The following is a 19,054-nucleotide window of genomic DNA, read 5'->3' as shown; positions in this document are numbered from 1 at the left end:
AAAAAAAAACAGTGGTGACAGTGGTGGATAGAGGGTAAAGAGACTGTGACACTACTGTGAAGAGATTGTGGCAAAGTATATCCTTGGAAGCCTGGAGATGAAGCCACAGTTAAAGGTTTTACCTTCTGGAAAATCTGACTTGTAACGCAATGAGATAAAGTTTGCTGGATGATTGAGGAAACTGGAGGCTTCTTGCATTTGTGCTGCCAAAATGAATCTGAACTTTTACTAATTGAGGAATTGTGCCTTGTTAATCTGGCTTGGGACTGCCAGACTAAAGCTGGATTTACACTGTGAGATTGTGGAATGGGGAAGAGTCTGTAAGTCAACTTGCAATGAACACTGGACCCAATGGTTGGTAGAAATAGGCTGAGGAGCATGTGGGCTGGCATGTCTGACCATTAGCTATTTGTTTAGTAGAATGCATATTACTGATGGGGATAGTTCCCCTTTATGAAGCAGGTAGAAGTCAGAGTTGGCCATCTCCATATTGGATCTGCTCCTTTTACAGACACCAAACTTGAAAACCAGCTATATCTGACACAAAATGGGCTGTCAAGTTTACACAGAGCTCTTGTCTAGATTCAAAATTTTAAAAAATAGTAATAAAAATAAACCTTTAAATCTTCTATGCATTCGTTAATCTTTTTCATAACCCAAGATTTTCAATCCCTTTTTTTGTAAGAAGCAAGTTAAAGTGACACAAAAAACTTTTATGGGAATTGATATTTTAATGAATCTCTCAAGAGTCAACAGTTGAATAGGCAATTACCTTGTAGTTTTGATCAACTGTCAAAAGCTTAACTCTGGACTACAAAATTAATTCATGTTAGGGAATAATTTAATAATCTGTGTTAAAGATGGCATTCAAGTGGAAGTCTTTCCTTTAACAGTGGAAGTCTGTTCTTACCCATAGCTCGAAGAAATTCCTCATAAAGTTCAAAAGTCATGAGTGGATTGGGCAAATCACGAAGCCACTGTTTGAACACACTTGCAATGACATGTATGTTATAGTCATCCAGGTTTACATTCTCAGCATCTATAAGAGACAAGAATTACAGATTATAATGCCAAAGTATGCAAAAAGATTAAAAAAATTTAATTTTTAAAATATTATCATCAAAAGAAACCTTCATATTTCTTAAACTTACTTCTCCCACAATTTAACTACATGTGCTTTAGAAAAATGTTTCTGAAGAAGGAACAGTTTTACTTTTTCAGAATCTGCTGTGGATTTAAAACAAATGCTCTGCATACTGCTAAGCTGTTATAAACATCTCTACATACTTACTCTCAACTTCTGTATTTATTCTATCATGCACTCAGGGAGTGGTCATTAAGTGATAAATGGCAAAAAAGTCCAGAGATGGCTTTCCAAAAATTATTTTAAATTATTCTTGGAGATAAAAGGATGGTGACTAAGCTTAGGAGTTGTAATGGAAATACATTTATTTTATTTCTAATATTCCTAAGTTATAGAGATTAGATGATTAAGAAAACAAGGGAGCTTGGGTGGCCTAGTGGCAAGAAGATATACTGCAATACCAGAAGTGCGCATTTCAAATCCACCAGATACTCTGCTGGAGGAGGGACAATCTCCTCCTGTACCAGTCAGATCCAATTTGACGGTACATATACAAAAAATAATAATTTTTTTTAAAAATAGGAAACAAAGGGTGAGTGATTTTTCATTTGTGTGGCTCTAATATACAAGAGACAAAATTCACAACTGACTTTAAGCTAACCTGGAAGTTTCTGGTAGGCAAAATTCCTGACTGAACTTTCTAGGTATTTTCTGTTATTATTTCCACACAAACTCATTACTCATTGAACTACAGAGAAATGCATTATAAATATATTTTTGGTCTCAAAGAAATAAACTTTGTACCTAAGACTGTTTCAAAAGATCTCTTTCAAGACTGTTAAAGAACAGAAAATGAAAAAAAAAAAAAAGATAAAAAAGAACAGAAACTGAGAATGAAGTCAATCCCAGTTGACTTCCCAGGATATGTTCTAGGACTGAGGTTACAGCTTTACAGAGATACCAGTTTACTAATTTGAAGTAACTATGTCACTAATACAAGAAGATCCAGGGAAAAGCAAATCAAGATGAAGTCAGAATAATAAGAGACAAACAGGTGTAACACTTAGTTCTTAAGAGTTGAAATTAAATTTTCGTTTGGTCACTTAGTGAAGAATCTTTGGTCAAGATGTTTGAGAATGAGGATAATATTCTAATTCACAGAACTGTTTCTTCCTATATATTTTATTCTTTATAAATGAAATCTATCACATTTTAGAGAATTTTTGAAAAATTATTATGAGAGCTATCTGGAAATGTCTAGCAATGCTTTCTACAAATGAGGTGCTCAATACATGCTTGTTGAATTAAATGTGTAACACCAAAAACTCTACAGAAAGCTGTAACATGGCAAAAGAGTACCAAAAAACAAGACAACATTTTTCTTAATAGTATTTGCCCATGATTAGGAATATACTATCTTACCTGTATTTAGACCTTGTCGAAGCTCCTTGATTTTATTAGTTGAACCAGATTTTCTGTAAATACCTTCTGTATACAATCCATGCATTTCAATGTAGTTTATGAGCTTTTCCACCACTAAAGGAACAGTTCGGTCTTCACTGGTCAAACGGGACAGTTCAACTCCAAATTGTCGAGATGATAACTCGGGGTCATACTAGACAAGGAAATAATTTTTGTTTTTAAATATTCAAAACATCTTTAAACCTTTCTTTGAAAGAACTATTTATTAGAGACATTTATAAGCATGATTAGAGAGGGGGAAACCCAAAATGATTAATGCTGAAAACAGAAATGAGTGCTAACTGAATGTCATTTTCAATCCTGTCTCAATGGGAACCACTGAAAGAAAATAATGGAGTGGAGGATGAAGGGAGTAGTAACTGGTAATTTTACATGTTCTTTCCTACTGAGAATCTCTTCATGCAAGAGTGGAATTTAGGCGTGGGGAAAAAAGGGATGGATTTCGTATGCAAACAGCTTGCATATTTACCAAGTGCTATTTGAAAACTATACTGATATTAAATAAATTCCAGTTGCCAGTAATTTCTGAGGCTAAGAATGTTTCCCTAGCATAATGTTTCATCATGTTGTGAAAGGTAGAGGGTCACTGAAAGAAACAAGACCCTCCATGAGATGTACTGGCACAGTGACTACCACAACAAGTTTGTGCATGAGAGAAATCATGAGGATGTTGCAATACAGGGCAAGGTTCACATCTGTTATTTAAAGAGGGTTGATATGAGCTCCAGTCGGCTCAATGACACCTAATAACAATGACAAGATGTTTAAATGTAAAACTAATTTGCTCTGTAAACTTTAAGCCAAATTATATTTTTTTTTGCCACCAGAGAAAGCAGCTTTTATTGATGGTTATCTCCAGAAACTAAAAACTTCCACTTTCAGTTACCTTCAGGATCTTACACTGCTCCACTTGGGGTGGGCCTTGTATTGCCTCTTGCTCTTCCAAGGTCCAAGCCTTTCCCATTCTTTCCGCAGCCTAACTTAGAAGCTTAATAGCAATACTGCTTTGGCTTCCCCAAGCACTGCCTGCTGCAGTGGCATAGTAACTTGTAGGAACGGGGAGGGAAAGGGGAAGCATTTAGATGAGTAAGAAACCTGGTTTATATCAAAGATCCTTCTGTTCATCCTCAGAGTGATCTGATCCTTCACTGACCACATTTCTCTTTGTGCCAGATCACTCTTCTGAATCAGATCTGGTGTTTCCACTGCCAACCATGGATTTAGTCCAACAGCCACAAGATGAGCTAGTCCAAACTTGAGCACATTCCTGGCCCATAAATTCTTGAAGTGATCAGGTAGGCATATTTTGCTACATTTGTACACCTTTGCTGTCTTTCCATCCAGTTCAGGGACTGCAATTTCTGAAGCAGTAGTATGACAGATGATAGGAATATCAAACGTGATGTCAAACTCTTATTTGTGGAGGTCAAGAATGTACCAGCATTTTCTAAACCACCAAGGCCCTTCTCTGCTAGACTCCAGCTGGAACTAAGCATTTTTTCTGGACTCTGTTATTCTCCAGATACCAACCAAGGGACTGGCATTCCTCTTTTACTTGCTGTACCCATAACTCCCAATCTCAGGGTCCAGTGGTAGTCTTCAGGACAGAGATCTCTGATACCACATGCCAGAAGGCTTTTTCTGCCATCTTAGACCAAGGAGCAATGGAAACACAGAAGTGGTGCTTCAAATTATAGTATTTTTTTAAAAGGATGCTATAAATATTATGTAAACCGTGGAGAATTTTAGATGCGTGAAAACTGATATCATAACTGAAGACACATGACTGGCCTACGAATAATGCTATGGCTCTTTCTTCTTGAATGTACTACTGTATGAAACTGATATCATCCTTATTAACTATAGTTTACACAAATGCAACAGAAAAATTGATTGCTAAGATCATTTGAAGGGGAGCCCCGCATCCTGAGCCTGCTGCCACCAGCTCGTGCTCATCCACCACGGCAGAGTGTCTGTAACCTGGAGAACAACTTTAGCAGCTGGTACAATGCTGACCTGAGTCAGGGGCAGGAGGTGGCCAAATGTGCTGTGAGATGCTGGGCTATGAATCTGACATCTGCTTCACCTCAGTGCAGAAGAGAGCAATCTGGACGCTTTGGACAGTTCTGGATGCCACTGACTAGACATGGCTGCCAGTAGTGAGGACTTGGTGCCTCAATGAGCGGCATTACAGGGATCCCTCAAAAACTTGCTGCCAAGCATGGCGAGGCCTGGGTAAAGATCTGGAGGCGCTCCTATGACATCCTACCACCACCAATGGAGCCTGACCACTCCTTCTACAGCAACATCAATAAGACTGCAGGTATGCAGACCTGACTGAATATCAGCTGCCCTCCTGTGAGAGTCTGAAGGACACTATTGCCAGAGTCTTGCCCTTTTGGAATGAAGAAAGAGTTCCTCAGATTAAGGATGGGAAACAAGCACTGATTGAAGCCCATAGCAATAGGCTTCAGAGAATTATCAAACATCTGGAGTGTCTCTCTGAGGAGACTACCATGGAGCTGAATCTGTCCACTGGAATTCCTGTTGTTTATGAACTGGACAAGAACTAGAAGCCCATCAAGGCCATGCAGGTCCTGGGAGATGAAGGGACGGTATGCAAAGCCACTGAAGTTGTGGCTGCTCAGGGCAAAGCCAAGAAGTGGAGCCAAGCATGTAGAAGTAATTCACAGGCAAAACCCCAAAAAGTATTATCCCAGAGTCAGAAACATTTTTCATAAACATTTTTTCTATATGTCCTGTCTCCATACCTTTTCAACCTGTATGCAGAATAGATTATCTGGGAGACTGGGCTCTATGAGGGGAAATGTGGGGTCAAAATTGGTGGAAGGTCTAGCAACAATCTGCATTATGCAGATGACACAACTCTGCTTGCTGAAACTGAAGAGGACCTGAAGCGCTTGCTGCAGAGGGTCAAAGACTGCAGCCTCCAATATGGATTGAGGCTCAATGTCAAAAAGACAAAGATTCTCACCACTGGACCAACTGACAGCATCAGGATGGATGGTGAAGAGACTGAAATTGTCACAGCTTTTAGTTTCCTTGGCTCCATAGTCAACACTCTTGGCACCAGTTGTTGTTGTTGTTATGTGCCGTAGAGTCATTTGCGACTGATAGCGACCCCATGTACAACAACCCTAAACCGTGCTCTATCTTGTGCCAATCTCATTGTCTCTGACACACCCATCCCGATTACCCCAATCACTGAATCAATCCACCTCATAGAGGGTCTTCCCCTCCTGTGCTGTCCCTCTACTCTACCCAGCATGATGTCCCTCTCTAAACACCTGTCTCTCCTTACAACATGCCCAAAGTATGTCAGGCGAAGCCCCAGAATCCTTGCCTCCAAGGAGCAGCCTGGTTTAACCCTCTCTAGGATGAATCTGTTTGTTTTCTTGGCAGTCCATGGTACATTCAATACTCTTTCTCCAGCACCACAGCTCAAAGGCGTCAATTCTCCTTCTATCCTCCTTGGTCATTGTCCAACTCTCTGATGCATAACAAGTGATTGCAAAAACCATGGCCTGTATCAGGCGCACCTTAGTCTCCAGAGAGACACCGTTGCTCTTGAGTACTTTAGAGAGGTCCCTAAGAGCAGACTTTCCCATCTCAAAACGTTTTTTTATTTCCTGGCTACTGGTGCCAAGAGTGTTGACCGTGGATCCGAGCAAACTGTAGCCAGAAAATTAAAAGATGTATTGTGATGGGAAAGTCTGCTGTTAGGGACCTCTCCAAAGTACTGAAGAGGAATGGTGTCTCTCTGAAGACTAAAGTGCATCTGATACAGGCCATGGTCTTTGCTATCACTTGTTATGCATCAGAGAACTGGACAATGACTAGGGATGATAGGAGAATTGATGCCTTTGAGCTGTGGTGCTGGAGAAGACGGTACCATGGACTGCTAGGAAAACAAACAGACTCATCCTGGAAAGGGTTAAACCGGGCCTCTTCCTGGAGGCAAGGATTCTGAGGCTCCGTCTAACATACTTTGGACATGTTGTGAGGAGAGACCAGTCCTTGGAGAGGGACATCATGCTTGGGAGGGTGGAGGGAGAGCGCAAGAGGGGAAGGCCCTCTATGAGGTGGATTGATTCAGTGACTGGAGTAATCGGAATGGGTGTGTCGGCGACAGTGCGATCGGCACAGGACAGAGCAGAGTTTAGTGCTGTTGTACATGAGTCGCACTCGACTCGACAGCACATAACAACAACATATACATATACTATATTTTCTCCCAAACATCCAAAGTGGCTAATCATTAAACATCAAGAGGAAGTACATTAAGTTACCTTAAATTAATATAAGCAAACATTTCTAAAAAGCATTTACCCAACTGAAAGGACTCTTAGTTTTAGAATAGTTTTAAATTTTTAGCATCCTCATTATATAGATTTTGACAGGTTATTTCATATTCGCAACAAGAATACCATCTTTCTGCTTACGAAGGTTGTTGTAAAAATTAAGTAAATTAAGTTATAGCCTGCACTGGAAACAGCAACTGGAGACTTAAAGGGCTATGAGTGGCCACCAAAGTGCAATCATTGGTCTCTCCAAGTCTGAAGCAAAAAAGAGTGAAAAGACCGCAAGATACACAGAAACAAGAAAGCCATAGCACTAGGGACATTTGAACTTCAACTTGATGTCTCTAAGACTGTGGTCTCAAAGAGATCACCATATATAGGATCCTGGGCAGAGTGTGAGATAAATGTAGAACAAAGCTCAAAATCACAATTAATGGCCAGGCTAACTGATCCAATAGAGACTGGTGGAAACCCTGGCATTATGGCCTGAGCCATCCTTAGAGCCTAGAACTGAACTATTATGACAAAACTTAATCAAATTATAGCTAGATATATAAGGTTAACAATAATACCAGGGAGGTACTCAATGCTTAGAACAATTAACACAAGATCACAAGGGTAGCATTTGCTTAGGGATAGAGTGACATCCACATCCTAAATAACATGCCTTTGGAGACTCAATGAACTTTCATAAATGTCGATTGTTATAGAGGGTCTTTGGGCCTTTTGTTCACAGGATCACTATGAGTTGTGCTTGACTTGAAAGCAATCAATAACAACAGAGCTCAGAAAGAAGGAAGTGAGAGGATGGAAGGATGAATAGAAACAAGAATCACAGAGAAATAAATGGAAGAGTAATGATACAACATGGGAATTGTAATCAATGTCACAAAATAAAATAGTATAATGGATGAATAAAACACCAATCTGCTCGGTAAACATTCACTCCAATCTTAATAAAAAGTTTTCAAAACTAAGCTGCAGGTGAATATACACAGTGAAGTCTGTATTATGGTAAATGCTAACTTAAAAGAAATGAAATAAATAAAAAAAAGAAATGAAATGTAATACTGCTGTTGCAATGATAAAAACAAAACAAATTTTAGCTTCTAGCTACTGCTGCCACACACACATACCAAGCCAAACTTAACTGCAGTCAATTCTGCCCCATGGTGACCTCTGCAGGGATTCAGAGGCTACTGATCTTTATGAAAGTAGACTGCCCCATTTCTCTCTCTGAGCAACTGGTATATTCAGACCACTGACCTTAACACAACAAAATATGTGACACATGCTGCCACCTGAGCTTCTTGTGACATATGCATAATTTATGAGACTATAATTTATTCTCAACAAATTTAAACTCTCCTCACTGCATTAAGAATGTTACTAGTAATGCAGTTCAAATCCACTAAATGTTCTGCTAGAGAAGGAGGGGCAATCTCCTCCTGTGCCATCGAAGGTACACAACAAGAAAATAAAATTTAAAAAAAAAAAAGAATGTTACTAGTTAAGTATATGAAAACAAAGGAAAGTAAACAAAAATGTAAAAAATAGTTTAATTCCACCAATCAGTTTGTTTCATTTGGTTAAAACCAACAACTAAAGTAAACAGATTTAAAAATAGTATTTTTTGAAATTAATGTAAAATTAATTTTACTACGGAGAGCCCAAGATGTTTATTTACCAGTCTTTGTTTTTATTCTTTTTACTGTGAGGCTGTGTTGTTGCTCTTAAGTGCCACTGAGTCAAGAGTAACCTTATGAACAACAGATCTGAATCCTGTCCTATACCCTGTGCCATCTTCACACTTCCTGACACATAAGAACCAATTGTAGCAGTCACTGTGTCAATTCACCAGGTTGAGGGTCTTCCTCCCCTTGCCGACCCTCTACTTTTCTGAGCATCATGTCCCTCTCCAAGGAACAGCCAATCCTAGTGAAGCCGCATCATCTTTGACTACAAATAGCATACTGCTGCACCTTCTGCAAGACATATTTATCTGTTCTTTTGGCTATCCAAGGGATGTTCAGTGCTGTTCTCCAACACCACAGCTCAAAGGCATAAATTATTCTGTCATTCTTATTCACTGTCCAGCTCTCTGATGCATAGCAAGTGAAGAAAAAGACCATGGACTGAATCAAGCACACCTTAGTCCACAAACTAACATCATTACTCCTCAGTAACTGAGAGAGGACCTTAACTGCAGGCTTTCCCATTGCAATGTGTTTCCTTAGTTCCTGACTACTGCTATCAAGGGTGGATCCAAGTAAGATGAACTTGGTGATAGTTTCAATCTTTTCTCTATCTATCATCATCTTGGCTATCAGTTCAGTAATAAGAATTTTTGTGAAGTGAGGCTGTAGAAATGGCTTTTCTGATTAGTTTCCTCCCTTTCCCCCCACTAGCTCTATGAGATTTCTAAAATCTTTGCTGTCTTTTCTTTTTCTTAAACGTGGGCCTCAGTTCATATTCTTGGGTTATTGTACATCTCCAAAGACTAGAAAATTTCCACAAGAAAAAAGACATCTCACAGAACAGATTCCTGATTTTGAAATTCTCTTCTCTCTTAAAGTCAAATTTGCATGGCCAGCTCTCTGAGTATACCAAAAGACAATTGTTCCATTTTTGCTGAAAGTTCCAGTTTCACTGTATTTACTCTGACCCAAATTTCTCTACTAACTGTGTTAATTTGAAAGCAAAACAAATTCTACAACGTAAACTATAAATAACATTCATATATATTATAGGACAAATTTACATAGCATTGCTATTCCTGGTAGTATGTAATTAATAATTAACAAATAAGGCTGTAATCAGACATCATTCAATGAAAGTCTGAACTCTTTCAAAAATGCTCAGTTCCTTTAATGCTAAGGGACAGAGAGTAAACACATGTTCAGTGTGTTTTAGTTCTGACTTTATATCCAAATGGGAAAAAAACTCAACTCTTCTGGTTAAACTCGCTGCTCATGTTTCTATTTATCTATCTTTAACCGGAATGTAACATTTTAAAGGATGGTCCAGAACCTCCAACCCTTTGTTTAACAGCTGAGTACATTTGTACCACCCAGTTTCAGAAAAAGAATTTAAGTTATACACACACACACACACACACACACTCTCTCTCTTTCTGTGCATTAGAACATGACATAAACATATCCCTTACTGGGATTAGTTCCAAAAGGTACAAATGCAAGTGCATGAACATACACACACTCATACATCCTAACCTCTATTACTTACTATTGATAGGTTATAACTTCTTACCTTTTTAGAGCACTTGGCTGTGGTTTTCAAACAGCACTTTTTGTGACAAGCATACTTGCACACTGAAAAACAGGTTAAGTAGGCAATTTAAAAAAAATCTACATAATAAATAACAAAAAGATAAGAACTTAGCCAGTTTACAATTTTATTTTTTATTTTATTTTCTTTAATTCTTATATAGCTATACTATCACATATGTACTCTAGTGTTGTTAGTTACTGCTGCTGAGTTGGGACCAAGTCATGGCAAACTATATACAACAAAACAAAACAAAAGCGGTATGTTATAATGAAAAAGGATTTTAAGTCAGTCTTTTGGAACACACTTAAGTTGAAAAACACACCAAAATTTTCTAACCACTGTGCATGAAAAAAATCTTTTATTCTCTGATGATTCCCTCATCCCGTCCCACCAATATTCCAGCCAGATAGATGTATATCTCTGTGACCTGATTCATAAATCAATGCTTATTCACATATATATATATTTTATAATCTCCTAAATTCCAGTTAAAAATAATTCCAAAGAACAAGAATTACGGTCAAAGACTTTTAGCTGAAGGAAAACAAATTAGTACCTAAAAATATTTTTAATAGCCTCTTTTATTATGGTTTTTTTTTCTAAAGGCCCAGAACAGAGCTCTGAGAAGCAAAACTTAAAAGACAGTAAGTTGTGACTGAAAAGATGAGATAAAACACTCAAAGCAGAAATGATTTCTTATCACCATCAATAGGGGTGTCTGGGAAGCAGGAGGGCAGGAAGCTGGCCTATACCACTTTGCTAAACTCCCTTTGGACTATGTATAACAATATCTAATTTCTTTAACTTTTAAATTTTAACTCAAGGTTATCAAGGCCAAAATTAAACAGACGAAGTCATATGGCTGTATGCAGAGCTACCAGGAAAAAAGAGGAAGCTAACTTATTTTATTAAGAAATCAAATCAAGTCCAACTCTATCATTAAAAAGCAAAACACAAGCAACAAAATAATCCACAACAAATTAACTTTCAAATTCAGCTCACAGAGGAATTATACCAAACCTACAGGTATCAGAATATATTTAAATGTACTTTAAAGCATCATTTATTTTAATTCTTACCATATACACACACACACACACACACACACACACACACATACATCAGAGAGTTGGACAATGACTAGGGAGGATAGAAGGAGAATTGACGCCTTTGAGCTGTGATGCTGGAGAAGAGTATTGAATGTACCATGGACTGCCAAGAAAACAAACAGATTCATCCTAGAGAGGGTTAAATCAGGCTGCTCCTTGGAGGCAAGGATTCTGGGGCTTCGTCTGACATACTTTGGACATGTTGCAAGGAGAGACAGGTCTTTAGAGACAGACATCATGCTTGGTAGAGTGGAGGGACGGTGCAGGAGGGGAAGACCCTCTATGAAGTGGATTGATTTAGTGACTGGGGTAATTGGGATGGGTGTGTCAGAGGCAATGAGATTGGCACGGGATAGAGCACGGTGTAGGGCTGTTGTACATAGGGTCATTATGAGTCGCAAACAACTCGACGGCACATAACAACAACAACAACAATATATGTTAAGGAGTTCTGTTGGCTTAGTGGTAAGGAACTGTGCTGCCAACCCAAAGGTATGCCATTTGAATCCATGAGCTGCACTGCAGGAGAAAGATGGACAATCTTCTTCCATGTAATTTACAGCCTCTGAAAGCTAGCTGGACAATTAGCTATGAGTCAGTTCCAACTTTAGGGTCCTCAACAATATACACTTAAATTTTAGACTGTCAGTATACATATACATGTATATGTAATATATATACACACACACATATATTTTAGATAGTTAATAAAAAAAAATTAAAAGAAAACCACTCTTGGACTATGGAATAAGTGATCATATCCAGGATAATGGGGGTTTTTATTAAGGCAAACATGACCTTCATTTCTTCACAGTCATACTGAACTCAGTCCTATTATTTCTTTTCTTCATTTCTGGTCTACTGGAAAAACAAAAGAGCTGGGTAGTACAACAGATAAATGCTCAGCTGCTAATCTTAAGGTTCGTGTTTCAAATCAATACAGAAGTTCTGCAGGAAAAGACCCAGTGATCTGCTACCACAAAGAACAAAGCCAACAAAACTCTATGGTTTGTATCCTGTCATACATGGTTCCAAGAAGTTGAAATTAATTCAGTGATACTTAATAACAGTAGTAAAAGCATCGTGCTGTAGGATTATTAATAATATCAGAATAGAAATATGGAATAAGAGAGGTAAAGATTTCTTAGGTCAGAACCAACGTGACCAACTCTACTCTTCTAGAATGTGTTATAGAACACATTCTAGAAGGACAGGGTGACAAACAAGAAAAGAAATTAGGTGGCCCTTGAGTGGAGCTATGAATTAATTGAAATATTAAATTCTGCTAAAATCAAGAAGAAGGCCATTCTAGATACAGTGATACATGTACCCTAAGTAACTAAGGGGTACAAAAGAGTATGGTTCGGCTACTGAGAGTAGGTAAAGGAGAATATAGAACAATATGGGGGTTTAAGAATGAATATTAATTAGTCTTTAATATTAAAGAAGACATAAGAAAAGTCAAGATAATAAATGAATTAAGGGTTAAAAAAGAATCTCACAGATTTCTCATACTTACATTTGCAAACAGAGGCTCGGTCCATTATCCATATCAAAGAAGAACAGTACTCACAGTATGTAGGAATGCTATACTGAGTGGCTTTAAAAATGTGACCATTGTGTTCTTCCACCTAAATGAAAAACATTAGTTGTTAATAGTAAAGTCTACACAATAAATACTACCCTAATTAGGTCGATCAATAGGACCTTGTTCGTTTCCTCATTTATTCCCCGTGCATTTATTCCACAAGGAGAATTAAGATATCCTTGTGTGTGTGTGGGGGGGGGATTGTGTACCAATGAGGGAGTTTTTCTTTTGCTTTTCAAGGAGAGGAGCAAATGGGGGGGGGGGGTTTGTGCGGGGAGAAGGGTGCAACAATGAATGAATGGAATCCCAAAATCTCTGTAGATGTTCATTGAAATGAAAAATAAACAATCTAAATTAAAAAAAAAAAAGATATCCTAAGAAGTCAAACCACTGACTGCCCCCCAAAAAGCTAACAATCTAATTAAGAAAACAGGAGAAAATAGCATGGAAAACAGCAAAACAAATATGTGAGAGCTATGTAATGTAACTATGAGGCAATATGCCAAGTTAAAAGCAGCAGCAATATTTAAAAAAAAAAAAAACACCCCAAATTCACCAAATTACTGAAACTCAAAACCTTCTACTTCTGTGAGATATACTATTTATTAGTATTGAGTTCAAAATGAAAACAAAAACTCACTTTATTCATTAATTCACTTGAATTTACAATAAATATAATGTTAACATATATTTATGAAAAACTACCATTAAACAAAAATATCTTAATTTTAACAGTCTCTTGTTGACACTGTTGACTTGTGGTAACCAAGGAGATCTGCTCCACAGGGGCTCAAGGCTGTGTGACCTTCAGGAAGTAGCTGGTCAGGCCTTTCTTCCAAAGTACCTGTCTAAAATCCCTGCTGAGTGTAGCTCTCTGACCATGTGCTGTTGAGTTGGTTCTTATTCACAGTGACCTACCATGTGCGGCTTCAAATCTCTATAGGAGAAGACTGGCCATCTTTCTCTTAAGGAGTGGCTGCTGGATATGAACTGCTGATCTTCTCATGAACCGCCTTAAACATTACATACACCTGGGCTGCTTAAAGCACTGGTGAGTGGGTTCAAATTGCCAATCTTTTGGTTGGTAACTGTTTAACCATCTGGTACCATAGGGATTCCTGATGATAAAAGTACCATTTTGTATTTTGTAAATCCCTTTTTAATACTAACTTAACAAAAAAAATACTAAGATTCTCAAAATCACTTCTTCATTCAATCTCTTTCAGCATGAAGTTTATATTGAATAAATGGAAAAAACTCAGATTTATAGATAACAAGTTGAGAGACAGAAGGACATTTTAAAAGTTAATTATAATGTGAAATTGGAAATCACTCCAAAAATGTCATGTTTTGTGCCCTTAAAATCCATTGTTCTTTATTTCATATAGTTTAAAAGTTTTATATTCAAAGATATTAATGAAAAAAATTAAAATTATAAGCAAGAGACTGTACATAAAAATTTGTAAAATATATTATTTAACAAAAGTTCGGCATCCAGAAAATACACAGAATTGTTGCAATTCAACAATAAAAAAACAACCAACTAAAAATATGGGTAAAAAACCCAAATAGTCAATTCATCAAAGAGAAATATGAACTTTGTAAGTAAGCCAGTATAAAATTTAAAAAAAGAGAAATGTTAATAACCAGTAACAGATGAAGATTACTAATATGACTAGTTACTAGAGAACGGCAAACTAAAACCACAGTGAGGCAACACCTGACATCCAGTTAAATGGCTACAATAAAAAAGACAAAAAAAGATAGTAAGAATATAGATAAACTGGAGCCCTCAGGCTCTGTGTATGGGTCACTTTGAAAAACATTTTGGCAATTTCTCAAAATGTAAGGGTTACCAAAATTACTCAGAAATTCCACTGCTAGATACAAAGCCACAAGCCTAAAAACACATATCTACATACAAATCTTAGATGTAGCCAAAACTTCTCTGAACAGCATTAACAATAGCCAAAATAAAGAAACAACTCAAACTCCTTCAACTGATGGAAGGATAAATAAAGTACTAAAAAAACACTCTACGGGTAGAAACAACATAGAGGATGAACCTCAAAAACATCATGCTAGGAAACCATATAATAAGGATGGCTCCATTTATATGAAATGTCTACAACAGGCAAAACTATAAACATATAAAATACATTAGTGATTGTCAAAGTGACAATGAGAAATGAGACTGAGAGTAAGTGACTGCTAAATGGATATGCTGCTTCTTTTTGGGATGATGAATTATACGGTGGTGATCATGAATATAGTAGTAGTAACACCTAAAATGTACACTTCAAAATGGTAAATTTTATTTAACTCATATACACAAATGAACATAGATATCTTGCAAATCAATTGTACTAGTATTTCTAAGACATCCAACATATGCAGATACCACACACTTGAAATTGAATATTAAAATTGCATGAATTTGAGGATAATATTTAATGAATTTTGGTTGTCTGATCAAGGAGTCTTTAGTGAAAATGGAGTTGGGGTGCTTTGTTGTTGTTGTATTTTAATGATAGTGTATGAAGATGAAGACGATTAGCACAGCTTGCAGAACAACCATAATTTGAGTTGTGAGCAGTTTTGTCCACACTGTTGTTACATGTTGTACAGTCAGAACTGACTCATAGTTGATCTTCCAGCAAGTTTTCAGAGGCAGTAAACTGTTCAGGAGATTGCCCAACTTTCTCTTCCAGTGTAGCTGTTAAGACTTGAACTGCATACCTTCTGATTGGCAGTGTTGTTCGTTCGCTATCACTTGTCCAGGTCATTCTAGCTTTGTCCAAATTGTTTTTTATGCCAATGCAATGAAAATCAATAAGGATCTCTGGAACTATGCTGCCAAACTAAAGTCATGCTGTTCCAATCCACTCGGTGTTTCAAGAAAGATGGGCAATCTCCTCTCATGTGTTTTACTGCCTCTGAAAACCCACTGCATGGTTGGTCAACTACAAGTCAGATCCAACTTGATGGTACACAACCACAAGGAAAAAGAACGTTTTATCATCAATATGGAATAACTATGAGATTTCAAATGGCAACTCAGGAAGACAAGGCAAACTATAATAATGAAATGTACAAAGAGCTAGAGTTGGAAAAGAAAAAGGGCCAAACTTGCTCGTCATTTCTTAAGGTGAAGGAACTAAAGAACAAGTTCAGGTCATGAGCTGAAAAACTTCAGGATGCTACGGGCAGAATATTGAATGATCTGGGAAGCATTAAAAGAAGATGGAAGTAGTATACAGAGTCACTATACAAAAAAGAAATAGCTGACACAGAAGAATTTCAAGAAACAACATATGGTCAAGAAGCAATGGTGATGAAGGTGGAAGTTCAAGCTGCTCTGAAAGACTTGGCAAAAAATAAACCCAGAGGAATTGATGGAATACCAATTGACCAACATATTTCAACAAAAATGCTGCCCAGGATGTGCTCAGCAGGTTGTGCCAAGAAATCTGGAGGACAACTACCAGGTAAACTGACTGGAAGAGATCTATATTTATTCCCATTTAAAGAAAGGTGACTCGTCAGAGTATGGAAATTACTGAACAGTATCACTAATATCATGTGCAAGCAAAATCCTGCTGCAGGTTATACTGAAACGACTGAAACAATACATTGATAGAGAACTGCCAGAAATGCAAGCTGAGTTTAGAAGAAGTCATGGCACTATTTCTATTACTGCCAATGTCAGAAGGATCTTGACAGAAAGCAGAGTACCAGAGGGATATCTATCTGTGTTTCATTGACTATGCAAAGGCATTTGACTGTGTGGATCACAACAAATTGTGGCTAACCTTGAGGAAAATGGGAATCCCAGAACACGTGATTGTGTTTATGTGAAATTTACACTTGGACCAGGAAGCAGTCCTTAAAACACACCAAGGAAACACTGCATGGTTCAAAATCAGGAAAGGAGTGTGTTAGGGATGCATCCTGTCTCCATTTTTTTTCAGTCTATATGCAGAACATATCATCTGGGAAGCTGGGATTTATGAGGAGGAAGATTGGAGGAAGACTCATCAACAACTAATGTTATGCAGATGACACAACCTTGCTTGCTGAAACTAAAGAGGACCTGAAGAGTTTGCTGCAGAATATCAAGGACTGTCCTCTTAAGTATGGACTGAAGTTCAACATGAAGGACAGATTCTCACCACTCAGGCAGTTGGTAACACTACGTTAGATAGAGAAGTGATAGAAGTTGTTAACAATTACAGCCTGCTTGCTCCACAATTAACACTCTTGGTACCAGCAGCCAGAAAATCAAAAGACAAATTGTACTAGGAAAATCTGCTATCAGGGACCTCTTCAGAGTACTGAAGAGCAACAATGTCAGTCTAGAGACTAAGGTGCTCCTAATCAGGCCATCGTCTTTGAAATTGCTATGCATCAGAGAGGTGTACAATGACTAAAGATGACAGGAGAAGAATCAATGCCTTGCACTGTGGTGCTGGAGAACAGTCTTGAACATACCATGGACCATCAAGAAAACAAATAGTGCCTTTCTACGAAGATGGTGCCAAAAGCTAAGAAGGAAGCCCCTTTCCCTTCCAAAACTGAAGCAAAGCAAAGGCATTAAAGGCCAAGAAGGCAATCCTGAAGGGCATCCACAACCACAGAAAAAAAAGATCCGCACCTCACCCACCTTCCGATGGCTTAAGACGCTGAGACTCTGAAGGCTGCCCAAATAACCCCAGAAGATAGCTTCCAGGACAAACAAGCTTGACGACTATGCCATCATCAACTTTCCCATGACAACTGAGTCAGTCATGAAGAAGATAAAAGATAACAAACCTATGTTCACTGTGGATGTCAAAGCCAACAAGCACCAAATCAAACAAGCTGTAAAGAAGCTCTGTTACAATGATGTGGCTAAGGTCAACACTCTAATTAGGCCTGATGGAGAGAAAAGGCCTATGTCTGACTTGTTCCTAACGATGACATTTTGGATGTTGCCAACAAAATTGGGATCATCTAAACTGGGTACAACCGGCTAATTCTAAATACAACTTAAAAAAAATAAGCAAAGAAAACAAATAGGTTCATCTTGGAAAGGATGAAAACAAGTTTCTACTTGGAGGCTAGAACTTTGAAGGTTTGTCTTACATTGTTTGTACACGCGGTTGGGAAGGACCAGTCTTTGGAAAAGGGTATCATGCTTGCAAGTGTGGAGGGACAGCGCAGGTGAGGAAGACCCTAGATGAGATGGACTGATACATTAACGAGGGCAATGGGAGTAGCTAGCTGTGTTGCAATCAGTGAGACTGGCTCAGGACAGTACAGGCTTCAAAGCTGCTTTATACAGGGTCTCTTAAGAGTTGCAGGTGACTTGACAGGACATAAACAACAACAACAGTGAACTCATGAAAACTTTTAAAAGAGTCTCCAAGACCCTTGCAGATCATCTTTAAGAACCAGGAAATTCAAGAATTAATAATTCATTTAAAAAATGCAATACTCTTGATTTTCTCTGCAAAATACTATATATATATATATATATACACACACACACATATACATATATATACCTATATATACACACACACACACACATATACACACACACACATATATATATATATATATATATGTTGTTGCTGTCATGTGCTGTCGAGTCACCTGCAACTCATTGCAACCCTACGTACAACAACACTAAACCCTGCTCTATCCTGTGCCAATCTCACTGTCTCTGACACATTTACCCTCATTACCCCAGTCACTGAATCAATCCATCTCACTGTGGGTCTTCCTCACCTGCGCTGACTTCCACCCTCCCAAGCATGACGTCCCTCTTCAAGGGCTGGTACCTCCTTGCAACATGTCCACTGTATGTCATATGAAGCTTCAGAATCCTTGCCTCCAAGGAGCAGACTGCTTTAATCCTCACCAGGATGAACCTGTTCATTCTCTTAGAAGTCCATAGTATATTCAATACTCTTCTCCAACATCACAGCTAAAAGGCATCAATTTTCCTATCATCCCTCATCATTTTCCAGCTCTCTGATGCACAGCAAGTGACTGCAAAGACAATGGTCTGTATCAGGCAAACCTTAGTCGTCAGACCAATATTATTCTTCAGTATGTTGAAGAAATCTCTTCCAGTCAGTTGGCCAAGTGGTTGTTCTCTAGATTCCTTGACACAAGGTGGTGAGCACGTCCA

General features: G+C 38.0%; 1 protein-coding gene and 2 pseudogenes across 1 annotated transcript in view; 1 reads left to right on the top strand and 2 right to left on the bottom strand.

Annotated features, from left to right (window-relative positions):
* The window catches only part of LOC102870680 (unconventional myosin-IXa-like), a 266,823-nt gene that overhangs the window by 38,262 nt on the left and 209,507 nt on the right, over window positions 1-19,054 (bottom strand). The window contains 4 exon segments of the mRNA XM_006888336.1: window positions 911-1,039; window positions 2,507-2,699; window positions 10,159-10,220; window positions 12,808-12,919. Of these exon segments, the coding sequence (XP_006888398.1) occupies window positions 911-1,039; window positions 2,507-2,699; window positions 10,159-10,220; window positions 12,808-12,919 (496 nt within the window).
* Window positions 3,712-4,214, bottom strand: LOC102852227 (annotated as a pseudogene).
* Window positions 4,367-5,307, top strand: LOC102851824 (annotated as a pseudogene).

Source organism: Elephantulus edwardii, unplaced genomic scaffold (assembly GCF_000299155.1).
Source record: "Elephantulus edwardii isolate Elephantulus edwardi_28Jun2011 unplaced genomic scaffold, EleEdw1.0 scaffold00066, whole genome shotgun sequence".
NCBI classification, from domain to species: domain Eukaryota; kingdom Metazoa; phylum Chordata; class Mammalia; order Macroscelidea; family Macroscelididae; genus Elephantulus; species Elephantulus edwardii.
Note: the sequence above shows the minus strand (reverse complement) of the source record. Positions and strands in the feature narration are given on the sequence as shown.